Below are 22,848 nucleotides of genomic sequence, written 5' to 3'. Positions count from 1 at the left end.
TTTTCATTTTGACCAAAATATGACCCCGGGCTTTTGACCTCAGTTTATTGTTCTTCAGCAAATAAAGATGGCTGGACTGAATGTGTGTGTGAATAACTGTGTGCGTTTTATGACTAGTAGTCAGAGGGGCGCCTCTTTGCTGGCTGCGTTTCAGGTGGTCAAAATGATGGGCGAAGAAAACACCTGCTCCTCTCCTCTCCTCCCTTCGTCCCCTCTCTCTCTCGCTTTGTTCTCTGGAGCGCTGCCATTTAATTAAACCTCAGGTTCTTTAGACTGGAAAATGAAAGCCTGACGCTGTATGAGGTGTGGAGGAATGTGAACGAGCTCTGGTGGGAAATCTCAGTGTCGGAGGGTGTAATGCACGGTCTGATGGGTTGCTGCTCGCTATCACAAATGTTTCTTGTCTTTTGTGACAACATTTGATTTGTACTGACTGGCAACATTTTACCCTTCAGAGCTCTTAAAATGACAATGTATTGTGTTGCAGTAAAGTAACAACAGTTGTGTAAAGAGTACATCATAACCATACTTGAGTAAAAGTAGATACCTTACAGTGAAAATGACTCCATTACAAGTCACCAATTCCAAAACGACTTGATTTGATCAAGTATCTGATTTTAAGAGTAGCCTATAGTATTTTACTTGTACTGTATGTAGGCTCAGAGATGCATTAGTCCTCATGATGGCACTGGCATTTTCACTGCCATGTCAAAAGACATGCCAGTGAAAAATAAGAAGCAGTTGATGTGTGAGGAGAGAAATCACATGTTTATTTTCTGAAATCAATAAAACTGAACCAAGATCGACACAACAGCCTCTTAAACATCTACAAACGCTCAAGCGGCACAAGTAAACCAATATCTTTGTAAATGGTCTCTTCAATATAACTGATACATAATGTTAAGTAAAATGAAATAGTCAAAGCCCAGTCATATTGGCCTCATATGACACACCTGCTAATGCACTCACATTCATGTAAAGTAGCCTTGTTGACTGTTAGGGTAAGTAAGGGCTAAATGCACAATTATATAGTACATTTAATGCCCTGTAGATGGCGATATCTCTTCTTTTGTAGCGGTAACTAACCGCTGAAGAAAAAGTTAGGTGCCTGCTGCAATTATATATATTCATTCAAAACTGTAGTCAATTAGAGAGTAAAAGTTGCTAATATGGCAAGCCAAAAGATACTTAAGTACGGTAATTACATTTAGCCTATAGGCTACTCAAATAGGCCTACTGTACACCACTGTTAATATGTCCATGTCTTAATTTTGAGGTCACGTCCGTCCCCAAAGGAAGTCTTCTCATGTAGGAGATAAGTCTGATAGAACACATACATCTCAGATATGTCTATTTAATGTCTGCATACAGATCTGCAAGATGTATTTTTTTGAGTGTTTGCTTATCTGCAATACACGTCTCTGAGACGTATCCTGTCAGACGTCATATAGACATTTAGAAGATGTCTTTAAGATATGTATGATTTAGAATAGATGTAAAATTGTTTTTTTCTAAACTTTATTAGATATTTTTACACAGCATATGTTTTCCAGATCTTCAGCAGACATCTTGCAGACTTGATATCTATCAATAATATTTTTTTTCTAGTTGATGCCAGAAAGACAGTGATTAGACTTAAACTATTAATACACACTTTTGGCTTTAATATAATTATGTGGTTAACTTTTTTTCATTCAAAGAAATAAGGCATGCTTTATTGTGAATAAAGTCCCAGCACGGCCTCTGCCCAGCAAACACAGAACATTCTCAGTCTCAAAAAACAATCTCTCTATAATACCTTATTTATTTTGTAACCATAAAATATAACGTTCCCAGAATGGTGCAGTTATTTTAAAATAACCTAAAAATAACTTATACAGAACATTCCCTAATAGTTATTTTTCAGCTATTATGAACGCTCATTTGAGAGCGAGGAGGACGTGAATAAGCCTATACGTCTTTCATCACACAAAGTTCAACACCCAAATTAACGGTGAGGCTATGGCAGAATTTACCTTTTATATTTATTACCATGAGATTGATTTTAACACAAAAATATGCTATTTGATTTGCCAGGAATGGGGTCTCCAGCAATAACACATCACCTATTCATTGGGTCTCGCTGCGTGAGAGAGAGACAGGACTACACACGCACTGCACTGCCCTCTCTCTACTCAACAGCGCGCGCGCACACTGCACTGCCCACACAGAGGCAGAGCCCGAGAGAGAAGGTGCCCCCTGAACTGCACTTCTGCCTGGTATTATTGTATATCACACACAGAAAGAAACCGCAACGACTTTCCGTTTATTCGGTCTCTCCAAATGTCCGTCATTAACACCGCAGAAAGCTCTCAGTGGACATTTTGACCAGTTGTAACAGTGTTGAGCGCGCGGCACAGGTGAAGATGGCGAGGGGAACATCGCGCGCACCGGTGTTAGTGTTTCTATCGCTGCTGCTTATTGAAACTTTAACGGCGCAGGAATTGCCCACCGGCGGCGTGAACGGATACAGTTTGCACCCACCGTATTTTAATCTAGCGGAGGGAACAAAAATCACGGCCACGGCAACCTGCGGAGTTGACGAGAACGAGCAGCCGATTCAAGACTTGTACTGCAAGCTGGTCGGGGGGCCCGTGTCAGGGGACCCGAGTCAGACTATTCAGGTAAAGATGAGGAAAATGCTCACTTTTCTGCAGTTTATATTACTTAAACATGGATAAAAGCGTATTTGTATGTTAATTGTAGTTATAACTTATAATGGATTGATTGTATTTGGCTTTGTGAAATGCACTTTTAATCGTTTTTGTACTCAAATACAGGCTATCAGATGGTACCATGGTACTGAATAATTCCCATATTAATTTAGACCTACTTGGTATTCAAAGTTGGCACTGCCATACATGTCGTTGCCATATTATATTTTCCAAATTAGACTTATTACCATAAAAATACTGTATTTTTTTTCTTTCTTTTTTGTTAGTCTATAAGCAAGTCAGGACAGTGCTTTTGGTCTTGAGGAACTGCAAAAAGTTTATCTTTTTTCTGAGAGCACCTGCTCGAGGTGAAAATGCCAAAGACCCGCATAAAGGGCTAAACTGACTCCTAAGAGACCCCCACTGAGGCTTCATAAGCAGGAGGCTCAGGAGGCACGACTCAGCTTGTTGGCGAGTGAGTGAAATGTTTAAACATTGTAAAGAGTAAAACGCAACCCCCGTGTAGCACTGCTACTGGGATTTTCCCTGAGGAATGTGTGTGGCATTCCTGTAGGAGACCTTGAGGGAGACAAACACACACACACACACACATTTGCACCACACTTCAAAGAATATGTTCATAAAATGTTGCGACCTCATCGATTGTCGCAGGGACGTCCTGTGGCCTTGTTCACAACATCACACATTTGCATTTATTAATTTAGCAGAAATTTGGATGATGGATACAATAAGCGATTTACCTTAAAGAGGCAATACACACAAGAAGTTTCAAATGTAATTCAGAATAGTAGGCCTACCATAATGATTTATCATTTTACTGTAGTTACGGAGACTGGTATTTTGGCAGAAACTATGGTTGCTGTGCAATTGGCAGTAAGTCGAACCTTCTTATGAAAGATTAGTCAAAGGAAATCTTATCTAATCAATCTCAGAAACCTTCATACATGGGTGGTCTCAACATAATTTGTGAATTGCTAATTGAGTCTTCTCCTGTTTGTTTATTTATACTGTCATAAATTGATCTATTTTCCTAGCCAAGTTCACAAATAGCTCTAACTATTAAGAATTAAAAGAGGTTTGAGTTGCCAGCAGTTGGGAAATAACGGGAGTGAATTCATTGGTTTCTTCCAATGTTTTCACTGAAAATTCTGCACACTAAACCCCTACAAATCCTCACTGTTCACAAGCAACAAGTGCCTAACGCTATTTGCTGATCACAGTTTCAAAGGATTTCTACATCAAAAATGAAGTTTCACTTTGCTTAGTCTGGGCATCTTTTTCAGTCACAGTTTCTACAGCTCAGATTATGGAGTTAAGTTTGCTCTTTCAACGTTTCAGCCTCTCTGAATTCAACTAAAAGTAGATCGCAGTTAGAAACCTAAGACTTCCTTTACCTAGTTTTATCTAGTGTCCGAGGCGTCTCGAGGCCAGGATTAAAGGAGAAGAGTTAAGCTTACAGGTCAACTTGAATGTTTCACAGATAAGCCATTACCTGATCATGTGACTTACTAAAGCGTTGTGCATTTAATCATTATTTATGTGACAGATTGATACATTAAACTGCTCAATCAACAGTTTTGTTTTGCTTAAGCGGAAACCTCAACTTTGTGTCTTCATGTGTTATCAGGGCCAGTACTGTGACATCTGCACCTCAGAAGACACTAACAGAGCGCATCCCATCAGCAATGCCATAGATGGAACCGAAAGATGGTGGCAAAGCCCTTCTCTCTCCCGCAATACAAAATACAACGAGGTCAACGTCACTCTGGACCTAGGACAGGTATGTTGCCGATATATTCCTTACAATTCGTCTAACTCTCTATTACACCTACGCGCACATATCGTGTTCAGATTATTCAGCGTACAGTAGTCATCCGATACTCGACTACAGCAGGCGCTTTTGTGGATTGCACATGGGAGTAGAATTTCAAGGGTGGATCCTAAGTTGAATATCATCCATTCATACTCAAGTCTGGAGTATCTAGAGGTGTTTTTTTGTTGTTGTTGCTCTGAACACTTTACGTCTTGGTCCTATGTATCCCTTTGTATCAGGGGTTATTATTTGTGAATAGCTGAAGAACCAGGGGGCATTTAAGACAATTACTTTCTAAACTGTAATTGTAAATAAACATTACATACACTCTCCCACACTTCTCCTCCTAAAGTCCTCCAGCATTCCCAGGGGCTTCTACATAAACAGTCAGCGCTGCTTCATATAGCTTCACGCTGCCCAAATGAGACTTACCGTCAACAAAAGTTTCCCATTGACCTCCACTGAGTTTTCAGTTGTGGTTTAATGGGAACCAATCAGTGATCAGGCTGCAGGATGTTACTATGAGAAGCTTGGATCATATCTTGTGTTATGACTGTATTTAAAATGAGATTTTGGTGAGTGACTTATTTCCAGGCTCACGCAGTCTGCACACACAGCTCTGTGAACAGAATGGCATTCACAAAAGTTCGATATTCCCACATTCCTATTCAATATTCAATAAATAACATTATGCAAATTCTTTCAGCTACCAATGAGTATGTACTCTCAGCTGCATTTAACATGTTTTCCATTCAAATCAGTGTAGAAATTAGGGAAAAGTCTGGACATTCTGTATTGGCCTACTTACTTTTATAAACAATGACCCAAACTCAGATTAAATAAAACACACAAGTAATAGTAATTTGGTTAATTTGAGAAGTTATGTGAGCCGAAAAACTTCACAAAGTGATAAGAGAAACTAGCAAATTTATATAGGAAATCGGTTGCCTGGAACAGAAAGATCAGTTATACAGTTTAGCGGTCATCATAAAAAATATTTGATCACAGAGCCCAGCTATTGACAAATCATAATGAAGTATTCCAGAGAGCTTATTATTATTTATACACTAACGTTAAAAAATGTTACGGGTCGGTAAGATTTTTTTATGTTTTTGAAAATAGTCTCCTTGTTCACCAAGTCTGCATTTATCGGATCAAAAATACAGTAAAAACAGTAATATTATGAAATATTATTACAATTTGTAATGACTGTTTTAATATATTTTAAAATGTAATTTATTCCTGTGATGTAAAGCTGAATTTTCAGCATCATTGCTCCAGTCTTCAGTGTCACATGATCCTTCAGAAATCATTCTAATATGATGATTTGCTGCTCAAGAAACATTTTTATTGTCCATGTTGAAAACAGTGCTGCTTAATATTTTGGAGGAAACAATGATAATCTTTTTCAGGATTATTTGTCAGTACTGTCATGTTTGATTTCATGCATACTTGGGAAGTAAACGTATTATTATTATTATTATTTTTTTTTTTAAAGTCTTGTCCCAAACTTTTTAAAGGAACACTCCGACTTTTTGGGACTTTAGCCTATTCACCTTATCCCCCAGAGTTAGATAAGTCCATACATACCTTTTTCATCTCCGTGCGTGCTATAGTCTGTCTGACGCACCCACCGCTAGCCTAGCTTAGCACAAAGACTGGATGTAAATGGTTGCAGCTAGCATACTAATCCAAATAAGTGACAAAATAACGCAAACATTTTCCTATTTACATGTTGTGATTTGTATAGTCACAGAGTGTACAAAAAACAAAGTCATATGAGACACAGACAGACATATTTTAACCGTATAAATACTGGGAACTATATTCTCTGAAGGCGAAGCACTGCTACTTGGGCGGAGTGATAACCGCAGCACCTGAGACGCGCCGTGGTGAGGAGCAGAGAGTTCGTTCAGAGCGCGTCTCAGGTCAGGTGCGCTGCGGTTATCACTCCGCCCTATATTCAGGGGATATAGTTCCCAGTATTTATACGGTTAAAATATGTCTGTGTCTCATGTGACTTTGTTTTTTGTACACTCTGTGACTATACAAATCACAACATGTAAATAGGAAAATGTTTGCGTTATTTTGTCACTTATTTGGATTAGTATGCTAGCTGCAACCATTTACATCCAGTCTTTGTGCTAAGCTAGGCTAGCGGTGGGTGCGTCAAACAGACTTATAGCACGCACGGAGATGAAAAAGGTATGTATGGACTTATCTAACTCTGGGGGATAAGTTGAATAGGCTAAAGTCCCAAAAAGTCGGAGTGTTCCTTTAATGGTAGTGAATGTATTACATATGTTTAATTACCGGTAGTCGAGTTGTTTCGCTTTTAGCAGTATTGTGTTTATGTTTGATGTGGCTATCTAGTTTTGGTTTAATTCAGCTGAATATGTGACAGACTAAGCCCTGTACAACCTACTTTCCTTTCTCTCTCAATCTCTCCCCCCCCTCTCTCTCTGTCTGAATGGAGGCAGAGAGCAGTGATTGGCTTTGTATTGAATTCCTTTATGTGGCTGGTGTTTTTTCAGTGCCACTTAAACCAGTTTGCTAAAGCTATCATACCGACATTGCTAAGCAGAGCGAGTGAGGGAGAGATGTACTCTATATTAATGCCATTTCACTACAATCTGTTTTGTCAATATAATATTTTTATTACAGTATCAACTGTGGGTGCTCTTGCTTTCGTTTGAGGGTGCTTAGCAGGGTCTTCCTGCATAATTCTCTCTTCCTCTTCTTCTGAATCAGTCTCTGGTTCAAACATATATGGTTGAGTTAAGCCAATATTTCCACTTGCCATTGTGTTGCATTTACTACAGTTGACCGAGTGGATCAGGTAGTCCGAGCTGGTCTGATTGAGTGGAGGCGGGGACTAATTTGCATATATACTAAATAAAGTGAGGGCATTTTTTTAAAAATATGTCACTGTGATTATCAAAGATGAATTTTAAGGGATACAATCATTGAGTGCAGGGGGACTTTAATACATAGACTTGCATCGTGTCCTATCCAGACGTGAAGTCGCGGCACACGAAAAAGGGTATTTTTTTGTCCTAACCAGCCGCAATTGTGATAAGAGTGACAGAGGATTCTAATATTGTAAGTGTAATATTTATTAATTTGATTATGTATTTGATTAATCTTCTGATTGGCTGTGATTTTTGATTGATTTTGTCACGTCTTGTAGTCGCGTTGATCTGGTGTGGAATTTCGTTGCATCACGTCTGGTTAGGTTTGTTCAGAACCCTGAACGTGAGTATGAGAAGCAAGCAATAATAGTGATGCAGGAATGAGGTGCATTCTGACCCCTCCGAGCAGAAGAATTAGATTGGAATGTTAGTTACTCAATATCTGCCTCAACCTGTTCCGGGACAAAACGACCCTCCCCATCACAATCAAAGTGCACGTCTCTCTCCTCGCGCTCACTCTCTTTCTCTAAACATGAATGCTGACACACATTAATTCATTCTCTAGATGTAATAGATTATTAACCAGTGTTTATGCCAGTTCTTTTCAACTCATCTGTCATGTTAACATGTTAGTACTTTAAAGACACCAGTAATTCCCAAACAGTGGTGCAGTGGGTTTGGTGCCAATTAATCAAATAATTTGAACAAATACTTTTTTTTTCTTTTTTCTCTTTTCTCATAATGAGCTTTGAATCGACAAGTGAGCTGCTGATAATCGATAAATAGATATTTGTTCTACATTTGGCTTTATTGGAACATTTGAGTAATATGTCCCAGGATGTTAAGGAAAATGTACTGGCGTAATGATGAAAAATATATTCTTACTGAACTGTTTGAAAGAATCAAGGTTGTCAGACATTAGTCATTACTAACAGTCTTAAGGGCCGTTCACACCAAGAAGGATAACTATAAAGATAACTACCAGTATATTAGCGTCCCCACCAGCAGACAATATAGTTCTGTTTATTCTAATAGCAATGCAGTTTTGTTGTCTGCCGCTTTAAAGCAACACCAACAAGGAACTTTTCCTCTTGCGGTCGCCCTACAGGTTGGAAGCGGAATTGTCCATTACCGCTGTCGTAAATAATTTAGCCTACTGTCGCACGCACACTCGCTGTTTATCCAGCACCGGCTTTGGAATGAACGATGTTCACAGACAAGGTACAGTATGATGCATGATTTTATGAAAGTATGATTTATTGCGACATCAGAAACGAAGAAAAACTAAATAATGACTATAACGCTTGACGTAAAGCAAGTCAAATTTGTCGTTTTCTTAAGTCTCATTAGAACTACAGAAACGCGTCCAAATCTGGCAATCTTACATAGTGTGGTAATAGCAGATAAAGGAAAAGTGCCTTTCACCCTGTTACAACTTGATGAACCACTGAAACGATTTTGGAAACATTATTTTAATGTAAAAAATCTTCCTTGGTGTTGCTTTAAATGCTCAAGCTCCTTACAGCAGGATAGATTCTGATTGGCTGTCAATGTTTTTATGGTTCATCAGCTGGATAAAATCGTTCTGAAAGTGATTCCATCGATATCGTTTGTCTGTGCCGTTATCGTTATAGCTGTGGTGTGAACTCTGCTATTCTTTAATATTAAGAACGATTTATAGAACTATATCTTGATCGTTATCTTTATACTTACTTATCGTCCTTGGTGTGAACGTGCCTTTAGGCTCTGTAAACGAGAAAGCTGCTAGCTCTCTTTTCTGAAAACTTGGCCAATGAGTAAATTCTCTCTGCCTTTAGCGTATTCAGGTTCGATGACATAGTCAGGGCAAGGTTTGGAGAAAAGGTGTTACAGCACCTTTAAGCTGAAAATTGTTTTTAATTTTACTGTCTGACTTCTCCCAGACAGATTATCACGGTTAATGTAACCTCATTTGTGTGTGTGATCCCCCCAGGGCACATTATTTTAATATCACTGAGAGTTTAGCATTAGAGACAAAGAAAAACTGTCTTGCTGCTGCTAATAGCACATAAGTGCTTGGGAAATAAAAACGAATGCACTTATCTAAGCTTAAACGAGATGATTCATTACTTAAGCTCTTTTCTGAAGTATTCAGTCATCAACCTGTAATCTTTTGAGGAAGATCATGGATGGATCCCGTCCCATCCGGAAACAGGTCTAAATTATACTCCACACGGCATCAAAACAATAATCAAGCCTGTCAGGGAGACTTTCATCACTCTGTTAAAGATACACGGTTGTTTATTTCTTATTTCTCCCTCTAATTCTTAAACATCCATTACTCCTGTACAAGTTTGCACTTCACGCTTAAGTATATTGCGAGTTTTCAGTACCATTTAAATACCTACAAATAGTCTTCTTCCAAAGCTTAGCAGAAATCCTGTGCCCTTTTCTGGGGCACTTTTGTTGCATATGAAACAATAGTTAAAAATAGACGAGGTCTAATCCACCACTGTGTGGGTGTGTTCGAGTGTATTTTGGCGGGGCGGGGTTGAGTAGGACTCAGTGGGGACTAAAGTGCCCCATTGTGTGCCATGCGCAGAGACGGGCATGATGCCAGCCATGAGAGCCGCGCAGAACTTTCCTGTCATTTAGAAAGGACTGAGTTTATCCAATGTCAAGGCAGCCAAACTGGGTGTATTGATCTCTCAATCATCTTAAAACAGTTAATTGCTCACCTTATCCTTACATTACATTAGTTTAGCCATTATGTATAGATCATGTGATCAGGAGCTAGCTTAAAGCAACAGTTCACCAAAAAATAACTCGCCCTCATCCTAAAACTGTATTACTGACTTTCTTTTGGAGAACACAAAAGAAGATATATTAAAGGATGTTTCAAATGTGTGTGTTTTTCAAAATATCTTCTTCTGTGCTTTTGTTCCTCTCTGCGAGATGCATAGATGTAAATGTAAATGTCCAAAGAAGAAAGAAAATCATACCGATTTGGAATGACATAATACATTTTTTACAATGGCTTTTTCACTGGGAGTGTGTTATGCCTCAGGTACAAGATCTACCATGTCAAAATTTATGTTTTCCATAGTCTCAGGTATGGGACGTCCCAGTGTGTGTGGGCTGCATACCTTGGCAAACAAAGTTCCCATTGTGCAGTTCTTACCTTGCTTTTCCCTCACTTTTTCCATTGGAAAGGATGACGCTCTTTTTATCTGTCAGACCTGTTGATCTATATTGCTGATGTGCTTCGTAAATGTCTCTTCTGAGATACTCTTGCTCCGTAAACAGCTTATCATCTGCACCAAGTCTTCCAATATAAACACGCAAGCAATTTTAAGGCGTTAATGAAAATTAGATGCGTCGTCAATAAATTAGATCCATGCATGTTCTTAAAGGTCACATACACACTGTAAAGTTTCTGTTCTTGTTCACTAATTTTCTGGCAAGATCTGGCAACAAGAGTCAGGCTCATACCGCTTTCCCTGTGATTTCTTGAACCGCACATACATACGAGAGATACATACGACCTCTGTCATCTCCCATATTTCTCGTTGTACGTCATTAACAACTAGTTGTTCAGTCCCGTACACAATGCAGAGAATTTTTGTAAATGCGGTTGTCGCTACCTGCATTTTTCGGGAGTTAATTCGGTTGTAGAAAAAGACGTAAATTACTGAACTATATGTGTGTAGAATGGGATTAAGCACTAAAAAGGTAAATTGACAACCAAATTTATCTGCAGTGTGTATTGCCAAAGTGACAGCAGCCTAATACACCTAATGTTAATCAAAAACTTGACTGAATAACTTTAGTATCTTTAATAAGGATTAATTTGATTATTCAATTTCTGTATTAGTTCTTACCTGAATACTACTGTCTGAACATCTTAAAGTACTATTAAATTTATTTGTGCTATCGCTTGTTATTTGTTTATTTGTTCTTATTTTATGACTGTCTGTTTACTTGTCTTTAATAATGTTTGAAGTTTGTATTAGTTAGATTAGTAGTTTTTGCTGTGGTATCAAAACTGGAATCGAGAATTGTAAAATATCCCTGTATCTAAAATGTTGGTGTTGTAACAATCTTACTAGAATACAAAGTTACATGGGTCAAAAACAGTGAAAACTTAAAAAAAGTACTGGCGGGCCACTGAAAATTTTGGTAGGGTAAAATTTGGTAAAATTCAGAAGCACCACCAGGGCCAGTTGACATTCCTTGGCATTGAGCCCTGTAAGTCTTATGATTCACTTGTGTCTCTATCACATATCTGTCCAGTAAAACACACACTAACAGAAGCCCAAGCTCTCTTGCTTGCACACACACTTTTTTTCATTGTGTTTACAGAGCATGAAAATGGGCCTGTTAATGGGAGAGAGGAAAAAAAACACTATCGCACAATCCTTTATAGGAGGGAACTATGGAGACAAGTGCACAAGGAAAAACTTTATATGATCCAATCTTTCCTGCATGACAGAGCACTGAGTTGTCTTTCCCGTTAATATGAGCAGGCTTGTACATAATGGACATCCATGAGAGTGTCTCGTGCATGTGTGTGAACCATCATTCCTGCTTGAGGCGGCTGTTAATGGGGTAATTCAGAAACAGCAGGGATCTGAACTCCTGGCCTAAATTCTTTAGAGTCCTCTACCTCGACTTTAGCCATCGATCATGACGGAGGTTTTGTCTGCTGCTTTTCTGCAGCCCCTTTTCTCCAGCATCCCTGTTGGCAACAGCCCCATTTAGACCCCAGATGCATATATCTTCACTGACACCGAACACTGCTGACCTGCTCACCTCCTATTATTTATTAAAGGGGCCATATCCCCCCCCCCCCCCCCCCCCCCCTCTTGAAAGTCCACTTTTGCAAAGGGTTCTTCTGGTGGCAAAAACTTAATTTTGACCTGGATGTAAACCCTCTTGCTGAACCACAGAATTCAGCAAGACTGCTTTTGGTACTGTACCTTTTAAGCAAAATCCTTTATATATACAGTATGTAAATTAACTATGTTATGTTGCTGAATACTGAATAGGGGTACATCTATAAACCATATGTCATATGTTAATGTGCATATGGTTGTGAAGACAGATTTCATTGGCCCCGAATAAAAAAATAAATAATAATAAAAATAATATATAAAAATAAATGTCAGGTTTTCTTTACAAATAAACATTAGCTGACAGGTGTATCTGTTCATCTGAACATTTTGGAGAACATTGCACATCTCCCTGTGTGGCATGTTTGATTTTGAGGCTGTCTTCACTTAATTTCTTCTGAATAAGGGTTATCTGTAAAGTACATAAACAAGATCAACAGATTAGACACTTCCAGACTAACTGTTGTTTACGTATCCTCTCTAGGCCTAATCTCCATTGCATTGGGAGGCGAGCATGTGCACAAGTGTGTGTGTGTGTGTGTGTGTGTGCAGAGTCTTATAGAATGTAGATGCCGTTTTACTGCCTTTTTTCAGGTATTGTATGCAGTTATTTCCATCTGAGATCACGAATTGTCCAGTATCAACTTTAGTTTTCTTCCTTTAAAATCCCCAAAATGGCTGGTTTTGCTCTTCTTGGGATGGATGTTGTTTGATAAGACTTTTGAGAGATCTGGAGGAGCTTTCCTGCGGGAAGGATCAGCTGATACAAACTCCATATACATTCCTGCTTTGAAGATAATTGGCCATTGTGAGTTTCTTATTGACATGTTCCGGTCATTCCTTTAGTTCAGTTCACTTCATGTGTTCAGTTCAGTCATGTGTTCCGGTTTGGCTCGCAGTGGATCTTCAGGTGAGGTCACTATACGGTCCACAGCCTTCATCTCACCATGCAATAGCAGCTTTGATTTGACTTCCTCCCCCCCTATCTCTTTGCTTCCTGACTTCAGTTTTTAACAGGCTGCTCTTATCTGCTTCATTGGCTGTAAGCGTCACAGGGCAGTTTTAGAGTTTCCTCCACTCCCCTCTCAAATATTAGCAGAGCATTTTTGAGACATTGAGGGAGAAAAATGAGGATAAGGAGTAGATTGTGATGAAGCAGTACACTTTGAGTTCAAGGAGAGGATTTTGAGAAATAAGTGAGGTTAATGTGAAGTAGTCAGGAATAGTGAAACTGAAGATAAGATTGGCTGATTTTTCTATGAATATCATGGTTGAGTTTCTTTCATTTTCATTTATCTCAAAAATTGCAAGCATTGGTATACATTTGATTAGATGTGATGTTATTGCTTAATGCTACGGTTGTAAATTGATAAAACATTTTAATCAGAAATGAGTTAATCACAATTAAACACATATACAATATTTACTATAAAAATTCCCAAATGAAGATGTTTCAAGGACTTGATTCTAGAAAAAAAAAAAAAAAACGAATTCATTTTAAAAACGATTAATTATCTCATTATTTTTATTATTTAATCATATTAAATCAACAAGTTCATTTTACAGCTATGCCTAACACAATTCTTTACTAATTGATCTACAAGCGTGCTTGATCTGCTGGACATAAAAGCTTTTGAGCCGTGTCACATAGGAATGAATGAGAACAATTCACACCTCCTCAGGGATCCTCCTGTTCCCCAACCTTATGGCCAGAAGGTAGCCTTCAAGAAAATATTTCAAACCCAAGTGAACAATTGACCCCCAAAATGAGGCGGGAGAATTTGAGAGGGTGTGTGGGGGCTGTCTTATTGCTTTTTAAACAAAAATGTGGCAGAGTTCAGCAACGCCCCCCGATTCCTGTCGAAACCTGTTCCGTTATGCATTACAGAAAGAAACCCACCTCCATGTCTCCAAGGCCTTTCTCACGGCTGAGTCTGGGAGCTTAAACAATAGGGTGATCCTGCTGCCTTTCAATGGACAGGTACACGACCCCGCAGTGTGACCTTGCTTATCTGAGCCCTGCATGCAAGATAGCTGTCTTTCACAAGCGACATGTCTACAGATTAGGCGTTGAGACCTATCGCTGCTTCACTTGTCTGCTGATTAACTATCAGTGACAAACCAAAATTGGTTGAAGGAACTGAAAGGTCAACCAAGGGTGAAATAATATGTAGATCTAAAATGTTCCTTGGCTTCTTCGGATTTTGGTGTTCTAGAACCACAGTTCAAGCTCGTGTTCACACATTAGGAGCAGCTTATGAATGTACTGTATATATGTAGGTGTGGCTGATCACCCATATACTGTAAATAAGAGCGAGTGATGTGTGTGAGTGAGGGAGGGTATGTTGGCACAGTAAAGTTTAGTGGTTGACCCACTAAACACTTAAAACACTTAAATATGTCTACATTTCATTTCCTTAGATAGAAAATATAAAGTGGCATCAGCAAACAACTGATGCTAGAGCTTTTCTCTTAACTAACTTACATTTTCTGAGCCACTTTTTCAATTATTTTGAATCAAAACGATCTCAAGGTTATTTTTCGTGGATGTATGAAGTCAGTTCCCCTCAGGTTCACACAGATGTCCAAGCAGAATAACCACCGGTGCAGTTCATTATACATGTAGGTGAAACTCGAAAAATTTGAATATCGTGCAAAAGTTCATTTATTTCAGTAATTCAACTTAAAAGGTGAACCTAATGTATTATATAGACTCATTACATGCAAAGTGAGATATTTCAAGCCTTTATTTGTTATCATTTTGATGATTATGTCTTATGAAAACCTTTTCACAATATTCTAATTTTTACTTTGTGGTTTTCATAAGCTGTAAGCCATAATCATCAAAATTATAACAAATAAAGGCTTGAAATATCTCACTTTGCATGTAATGAGTCTATATAATATATTAGTTTCTCCTTTTAAGTTGAATTACTGAAATAAATGAACTTTTGCACAATATTCAAATGTTTCACCTGTATTAATATGAACATGTTCCACAAAGATATTCTGTCTTCATTTTGAACTATATTTGTTTCATATTCTGAAGCCCAATACACTTCAAATTGTGAAATGTTTTGGTTGAAAAGTTTGATATTTTGATATGAAAATTCATTTTTACATTTTTTATTGGCCGATGTGTCTAAATGCTTTTTGGGGCCGCTGTAGTTTTTTTAATGGCCAGTGCCGATATTGATATTTAGCAAGCAGGGTTGCAGATATAGTGCAGATATCAAACTGGTTTTAAACATAATTTAAGACCTGTTTACACCAAGGGCAATAACAATAATAACTATAACTATAAAGTTTTAATAATTCTAGTTTTATGAGAATAGTCTAAACCAAAACTACAATGATAACGACACAGAAATGATACAGCTGGAATCAATTTTATAATGATTTTTTTTCCAGCTGATGAATGATAAAAATGAAGACAGCCAAACAGAATCCACCCAACTTATAGTTATATAGTTATCGATATCTTTATAGTTATGCTTCTTGGTTTGTTACTGACCAACTTCAACCAACTAAAAACTAGGTAAATCCACCTGCCATTTAAGTAGAATTTTTTTAGAGTATCTTTTTTGGTAAAACTGGATAACCAGGGCCGTAAACAAATCTCTTTCCCTTTTAGACTTTATAATGATATTACTAGCATTGCACTTGACCGGAATTTTATCAGAATTTTCCATATTGCATTTCTCAGCAGCTCTTAGTCATTTGAATGAACTGACATTATGAAGTCAGACTATTAATAGTCTAATGCTAATGTGATCGGTCCACACACAAAAGTTTCTTTCTACATTTTGGGCACATTGGTGTAAAGTTCAGACTGTGGTTTAGGCCCCGATGTCTCGTATTCTTTCCTCTAACGTGCTCTGATGAATAGATGCGAATTCACACTCAGCTGAACTGGCAGATTTACCCATCTCTGATGATGGCAGGAACAAGTACACAGTGATTCCTTACATAGAAACAGAATTATTCCGTACTCGCCTGAATGCGCTAAATACTTAAGTTCCTCGTGAGCAATCTTTCCCTTTCATCTCTCTCTCATTCTTTCCCTTTTGTTCTTTAATCCTCCCTCTCCACACTGATAGATGATAGTGTTTTTTTGGGAGTTTAAAGTACTCGCTACTAAAAAGACGGGAAGGGATGGAGTGAATGTGAGGCCTTGTTAATGAGATAGTAAATGTTTGTTTTTGCCGGGTCAACAAGAGCTGTTGTTGGAGTCTTTCATCCATTCAATGGCTCATTGGTTGGGTTGGGCCTGAGAGGGGAGGGGAAGTGTGTTTGTTGCGGAGAGGGGGTCACTTTGGTTAAGGGGGCAAATAGAGGGATATAAATACCTTTCCCCCTCCCTTTGCCCTGAAGGGGGCTGTCACTGGCCTTTCCCCTCCTCTAGGCCCCACTTTTAATCAAGACAGAAACTGGGCACCATTCAGGAAAATAGAAAAGGATGCACTTTAAAAGTGGATTCTAGCCTGCCATTGCCCGTGGAAGTGAATATATTCTGTATTCTGCACAGTATTAAAACGAGGTGCTACGGTTCATATATACACATCCATCCAAACAAAGTGTCCTTTAGGGAGATTTCTAAACTTTGCCCCCAAGCATGAGAACCCAGGAGAGGAATGACAAAAAGAGTGATAAATCCATCCCTCCTCTCCATCTGAGATAAACAAGCCTAAAAAGACCTCCATTTGAAGGGCCATAAAAGGTTCAATGAGCGAGGAGGGCTCCAAATACAGATGACGTGAGGCAAATATTCCTGAATTTGACTTGTTGGGGGTACATGCTTGTAAAATCCCATCACTCCTTAAACACTGCATTTTGAGTATTTTTTCTTTAGTTTCCACTAAAGTTCCACTTTAGTGGTTTTTAGAAGCTACATATCCATTTTTGATTTCATTCTCTTAATTGAACTGTTCCTGTCACCGTTGTCCCATTCTAAGAGTTTAATTTCTCACCAGGCTAGTAGGGTCAGTGCTGTCAATGTGACGCTCAATAATGGCGCTGATCGTTATCGGCCGATAATAGCTTTATATAGTTTGATCGGTGGTCTCTATAAAAATCTATTAGATGACGCAAAACTCGTGAGACAATTTTTCGATGTTTTCTATTTCTATTTTTCATTTGTATCTTTATCCTGTTGTATTTATTTGTGCTACTGCTTTTAATTTATTTGTTTCTATTTTACTGGCTGTTAGTAAATTCAATTCAAAATTCAAAATCCTTGTGCTGTGTCTACTGTCTAAGCTATTAAGCAAAAAATACCCATTGTAAAAACACAAATCCATAGAGTGAGCAAATATTTAGGTGAGATAATTATAATTTTTAACAAGTAATAATGTTGGTTAAACATTTTAAAATACTTAGCATTTGGGCATTCAGTCACATTATGTTTTCTGCGTGGAGTAACGTCTGGCACAGTCACAGCTTTTGCTTATTATTAGCAAATAGCAAGAAACAAATAGCATTAAAAGTCATTAATTTTATTTGAGATAAAAATGTGAAGATAAAGATAAATTTAAGATTGTATTATTAAAACAAATAGCAAGAAACAAATAGCATAAATAGCCATTCATTTTATTTAAGTTAAAATTGAAGAAAAATCTCAATTTAAGATTTATTTAAGATTTGTATTCTTATTTTACATGTATACACATAGACTTCCATCACATTAGGTCATGAATATTTGCCTCAAAAGTCTTTGTATTCACACATACAATGACCTTAATGCTTTTCCATAATGGGCATATTTTTTATATTAAGTAGTTTGGCATAATTTTCTATTATAATAAATCATATATATATATTATGTTATTATTTATTAGATAATAATACAAATTGCTTAACTTATCAAGTAGGCTATGTGGCGCACACACACACACACACACACACACACACACACACACACACACACACACACACACACACACACACACACACACACACACACACACACACACACACGGCTTACTGGATAACCCATTTAATATTTTTTTTATTAATTAGAACATTCACAGCTGTACAGAATTTGTTGTTTTTTAAACCGATCCTTTGCTCTCTTGTTCCACTGATGACATCACAGTAGCATTTTTCCACTGATGACATCACAGTAGCATTCTAAGCAGAAACTTTATAGAGCTGATACACCTCAGAGGCTCATAACAGCAGTAGTTGAGAAAGGTTATCAGTGTTGCCTGTACTACTGATCAAATACCAGTTTGTAGTTCAGTAGATAACTGTACAGTTCAGATGGCTCAAGGTGATCCTTTTGACGGCAACATCGCTGAACCTGTCATTCAAATTGACGATTTCGAGTTAGTTATTTTTGATTTGTGGCCACTATATGTGATTAACGTAACAATTCTAGATGAGCATATGCAGAGAAATGTTGTAGAAATACGCATGCCACATCGATTCACTGTTTTCAACCCAGGTTTTTATATTGGGTTGATTCGAAGATCTCTCACTTCACTTGTTCAGTATTTCCTGACACATGGTTCTGAAAACAATCCATTGCTCTCCATGTTGGCCTGGAATGCGGATTACTGGTCCATCACTTTTAAAGCATCGGGTGAGTCCTTGGAATTTGCGTTTTATCCAGTGTACATTAATAGCCCACCGACAGAACATGCTGAGACATCTATGAGTGAGTCCAGCACTGATGATGAACAGCCTGGACTATCTCATCGGGTCAACAACAGCTCTGAGATCAGATCTGGAGGATCACAAATTAATGCGTCCAGCACCGATGATGAACAGCCTGGACCATCTCACCTGGTCCACAGCAGATCTAAGATCATATCTGGAGGATCACATATGAATGAGTTCAGTACAGATGATGAAGAGCCTGGACCATCACACATCGTCACCAACAGATTTGAGATCAGATCTGGAGGATCATCTATGGAAGGGTGCAGCAGAGATGATGAACAGCCTGGACCTTCTCACCTGGTCAACAACAGATCTGACATCAGATCCGGAGGATCCAGAACACCTGCTGACCAAAGCTCAGGCAGTCAGGTTGAGATGAGACCGGGTGTTAAAAGAAAAACAAAGACGCCTAGCAGGTCAGAAAGCAGACAACAGAAAAATTATAGATCAGACCACAGCTCTGATTCTGATTCTTCTAGTGATTCACTCAGCTCAACCTTTTCGTCTCCAATATCACTTGGAGAAACACCCAGAGATGATGACCTGCCTGGACCTTCACACAGAGGCAACAGTGAGGTCAGAGCATGTGCTGACCCGAGCAGCCAAGATGAGTCGAGACTGGGAAGGAAAAGAAAAAGAAAGACTTCTGACCACCCTGACACTCAAAGCAAAAGGAGGAGATCTGACCATTAGTCTGATTCTTCAAATGATTCTTTCATCTCTTGCTTTTATTCTGCTTCATCACTTGTGGAGACCTCTGTTTGACAGGGAGAAAAAAAAAAAAAAAAAAAAAAATCCTGGGTTATCTTGCGTCATGTTTCACATTAATCTGGGGTTAATAATTAATCATGGGTATTCATAATGCATCATACTGTACATTCCTTATCCCTGGGTTATCATCCTTATTTGCGGTGTCATTGGTTAGACAAACTCAGCATGTAACCTGTTTACATAAAGGCTCTAGCATTGTGCATCCTCATTATATACTGCCTACTGTACTATCAAGTTTAGAATGGACTTTTTGGATTTATTCTCTCCAGTTGTCGCATTTTCTGTCACCATTTGAAATTTATCCCCTCAAACGCTGAAACTTAGTATACTTTTTAGACAAACTGTGGTGTTTCTGTGACTAGCATGTAATTGGCTGACTGTTGCTAAGCATTTAGCCATAACGTTATAACGTTTTGTGCTAACCCCGCTTCTAAATTACATGTTTAAAACGTTCCTTTACCCGGGGTTAAAAGCAGGGTTTAGAACGACGATAATCTGGGGTTAAGTGCAGTGTGAAAAGCCATAAAGACATTCCCGAGCACCCAGACAGTCAAAGCAAAAGGAGATCAGACCAGTAGTCAGATTATTCAAGATTCTACAAAACAACAATTTGAATTTAAAATAAACCAATGTATTGGTTCTTCTTGGTTCTGTCTGTAATCATAGTATTTTTTTCATTCTGTAATCTTTTTTTAGATGTTATGCTGTAACTAGTCACCACACATTTAAAAAAATGTTTCCTTTCGAATAACTCAACACTGATTGGCAATTGCGTTCACGTGACCAACAGGCATACCTGTAATTGGCTACAATGCTCAACACTTTGAAATCACATTGTAAAAAGAAACCTCTTCATAAAACATGCACACAAATACACACCGGAGCTCTTGAAAGCCGGTACCGAACTGACCTGGTATTCGGTACTACCAGTCCTGGAGAAAGTTTGGTATCTTTAATTTTTTTTTTAAATGTAAGTATTATTGAACTAATGATCATATCTTTGAGTCATATCTTGATTCAGTAAGTTCATTCAGTGAAGGATTTGTCAAACCAGGAACATGAACCAGGAGTCTTAAACAATTCTTTAAAAAAAGACTCATAAGAGTGATTTGTTTGTAAATCAGACTGTTCCGGTGGCATTAATGTAGAGAATATAATCTTGTGTTTGAATTAAATAAAAATATGAAAGTATATACAATATGTGCAAATATTTATGTATTAATCACTCTTATGATATACCGCTCCATGACAGTCATATATAAAAGTAACAGTTGCAATAATGTAATACCTTGGCTTGTAATAATAAAAACAAAAACACTTAAATGAAAAAAAAACACAGTTAAATGAAATACTCTGAAATGCAGTTTTAATATCCCCATAATTATGTCCACTCAAAAATGAAAACCCTATCATCATTTACTTACCTCCATGAACACAAGATAGTGTGAGGAATGTGTTTTTTCATCTATGCAATGGAAGTATGTGCTCTCCGATGTTGTTTGGTTCTTAACATTCTGCAAAATATCTTCATTTGTGTTCCACAGAAGAAAGAAATTCGTACAAAATTTAAACATAAGCGTGAGAAAATTATGATCGAAATTTCATTTTTGCATGGATTACATTTTAAACAGACGACACAAATTATCAGTAAATGCCATACAAATGCACAACATGCCAAAAAGATGCTCAATTTGAGATCTTCTCAAATCTTCGCTCAAGATCTTCCCTTTATCGTTTCAGTGGCCATTTAAAACTGGTCGCAGTTGAGAGAGTGAACCATGTCTAATGTAGCGCTAGTGGGAATTCATGGTGCTCAATGAGAGGGCACCTGCCTTCACCACATCTAACCTCTCAGCGAGTTCCCAGAGGAGCACAAAAGGATTTCCGACTGTGCAGGGCAGGATTGTTTCCTGCTTCCTCTTTCAGGACTTTTCAATGGCAGAGGAGATGGGGGTTCACCAGAGATTCAAGACTCTTAATGCTCGATCAAGGCTATACACAGAGCCCATACATTCACTTTTATTTAAACACTTTACTGAGCAGGGCGGAGAGGGAGACTTGAGTTACATTCATCAATCTTAGCTTGTCGTTTTTGGTCTATTTCTGTGTGTAATTAGGTTGCACTTAAGTATAACAGGCTCTTTGTGGAGACATTGCCAATATGCTTGAAGTTGACTGCTTAGTGTATTGCAGAGAAGATCATTTTAAGTTATGTTTTGAACAGTTTTGGTATGTTTCAGTCCTTGGATTTGTTTGGCTGATTGTCGTTGTAAGAGCGTTGATGTACAGTCCAATGGTGCTGGGGTTTGTATCGCCTGTCCGTGTTCGCACGTTCCAGAAAGACTGTCAGTCTGTGTATTAGTAGAATTAGAGTATTTTTTCTTTCTGCAGGTTACATCAATCCGCCAGTATGTGGCAGCATGTGCCTGTCTTTATGAGAGAGTCATTGAATGATTATTTCTACTGATTTGTTCAAAAACACTGATTCATTCTGGATTGAGACAAGCGACATATTTGAGTGAGTCATTGAATCATTCATTCTACTGATTTGTAAAAAAAAAACGCTGATTCATCCTGGAATGAAATAAGTGACTGTCTTCATGAGTGAGTCATTGAATCATTAATTCAACTGATTTGTTCAAAAACACAGATTAATTCTGGAACGAATCAAGTGACTGTCTTTGAGTGAATCATTGAATCATTCATTCTACTGATTTGTTCAAAAACACTGATCCATTCAGAAACAAAACAGTCTCTCTGAATGTATAGCATTCCATCTCCCTTTTTCCTTTGTGATCTTCAAATACTAAACCTCCTGTAAGTGAAAAGCCACACATGGAAGTACCTACAAGCTGAAGCATTTCACTTTGTTTCATTTGTTCTGGAGAGCCATGGTAACTCCCCTTGAGTCGTGTGTGTGTGTGTGTGTGTGTGTGTGTGTGTGTGTGTGTGTGCGCGCGCGCGCGTGTGTGTGTGTGTGTGTGTGTGTGTTCTAGCGCAGATGGGAGAAACACAGATAGGATACTCTGGGATATCTAATTAGAGTCTGGACAGCATCTGGGAGACAGAAAACACCCACCACTCTTTCCCAAAGACTCACAGGA

The 22,848-nt window shown here is 38.2% G+C and overlaps 1 protein-coding gene across 1 annotated transcript in view; it reads left to right on the top strand.

Annotated features, from left to right (window-relative positions):
- The first annotated feature begins 2,200 nt into the window (after nt 1-2,200).
- lama5 (laminin, alpha 5) overlaps nt 2,201-22,848 on the top strand; it is a 72,941-nt gene continuing 52,293 nt past the window's right edge. Inside the window, exons 1-2 of the mRNA XM_079587449.1 lie at nt 2,201-2,663; nt 4,342-4,494. Coding sequence (XP_079443575.1) covers nt 2,406-2,663; nt 4,342-4,494 — 411 coding nt within the window. The 5' untranslated portion in view covers nt 2,201-2,405. The remainder of the gene's footprint in view (nt 2,664-4,341; nt 4,495-22,848) is intronic.

This window comes from Phoxinus phoxinus (genome assembly GCF_949152265.1).
Source record: "Phoxinus phoxinus genome assembly, chromosome: 18".
In the NCBI taxonomy this organism is placed as follows: Eukaryota; Metazoa; Chordata; class Actinopteri; order Cypriniformes; family Leuciscidae; genus Phoxinus; species Phoxinus phoxinus.
This window is presented reverse-complemented; position numbering and strand designations above follow the sequence as displayed.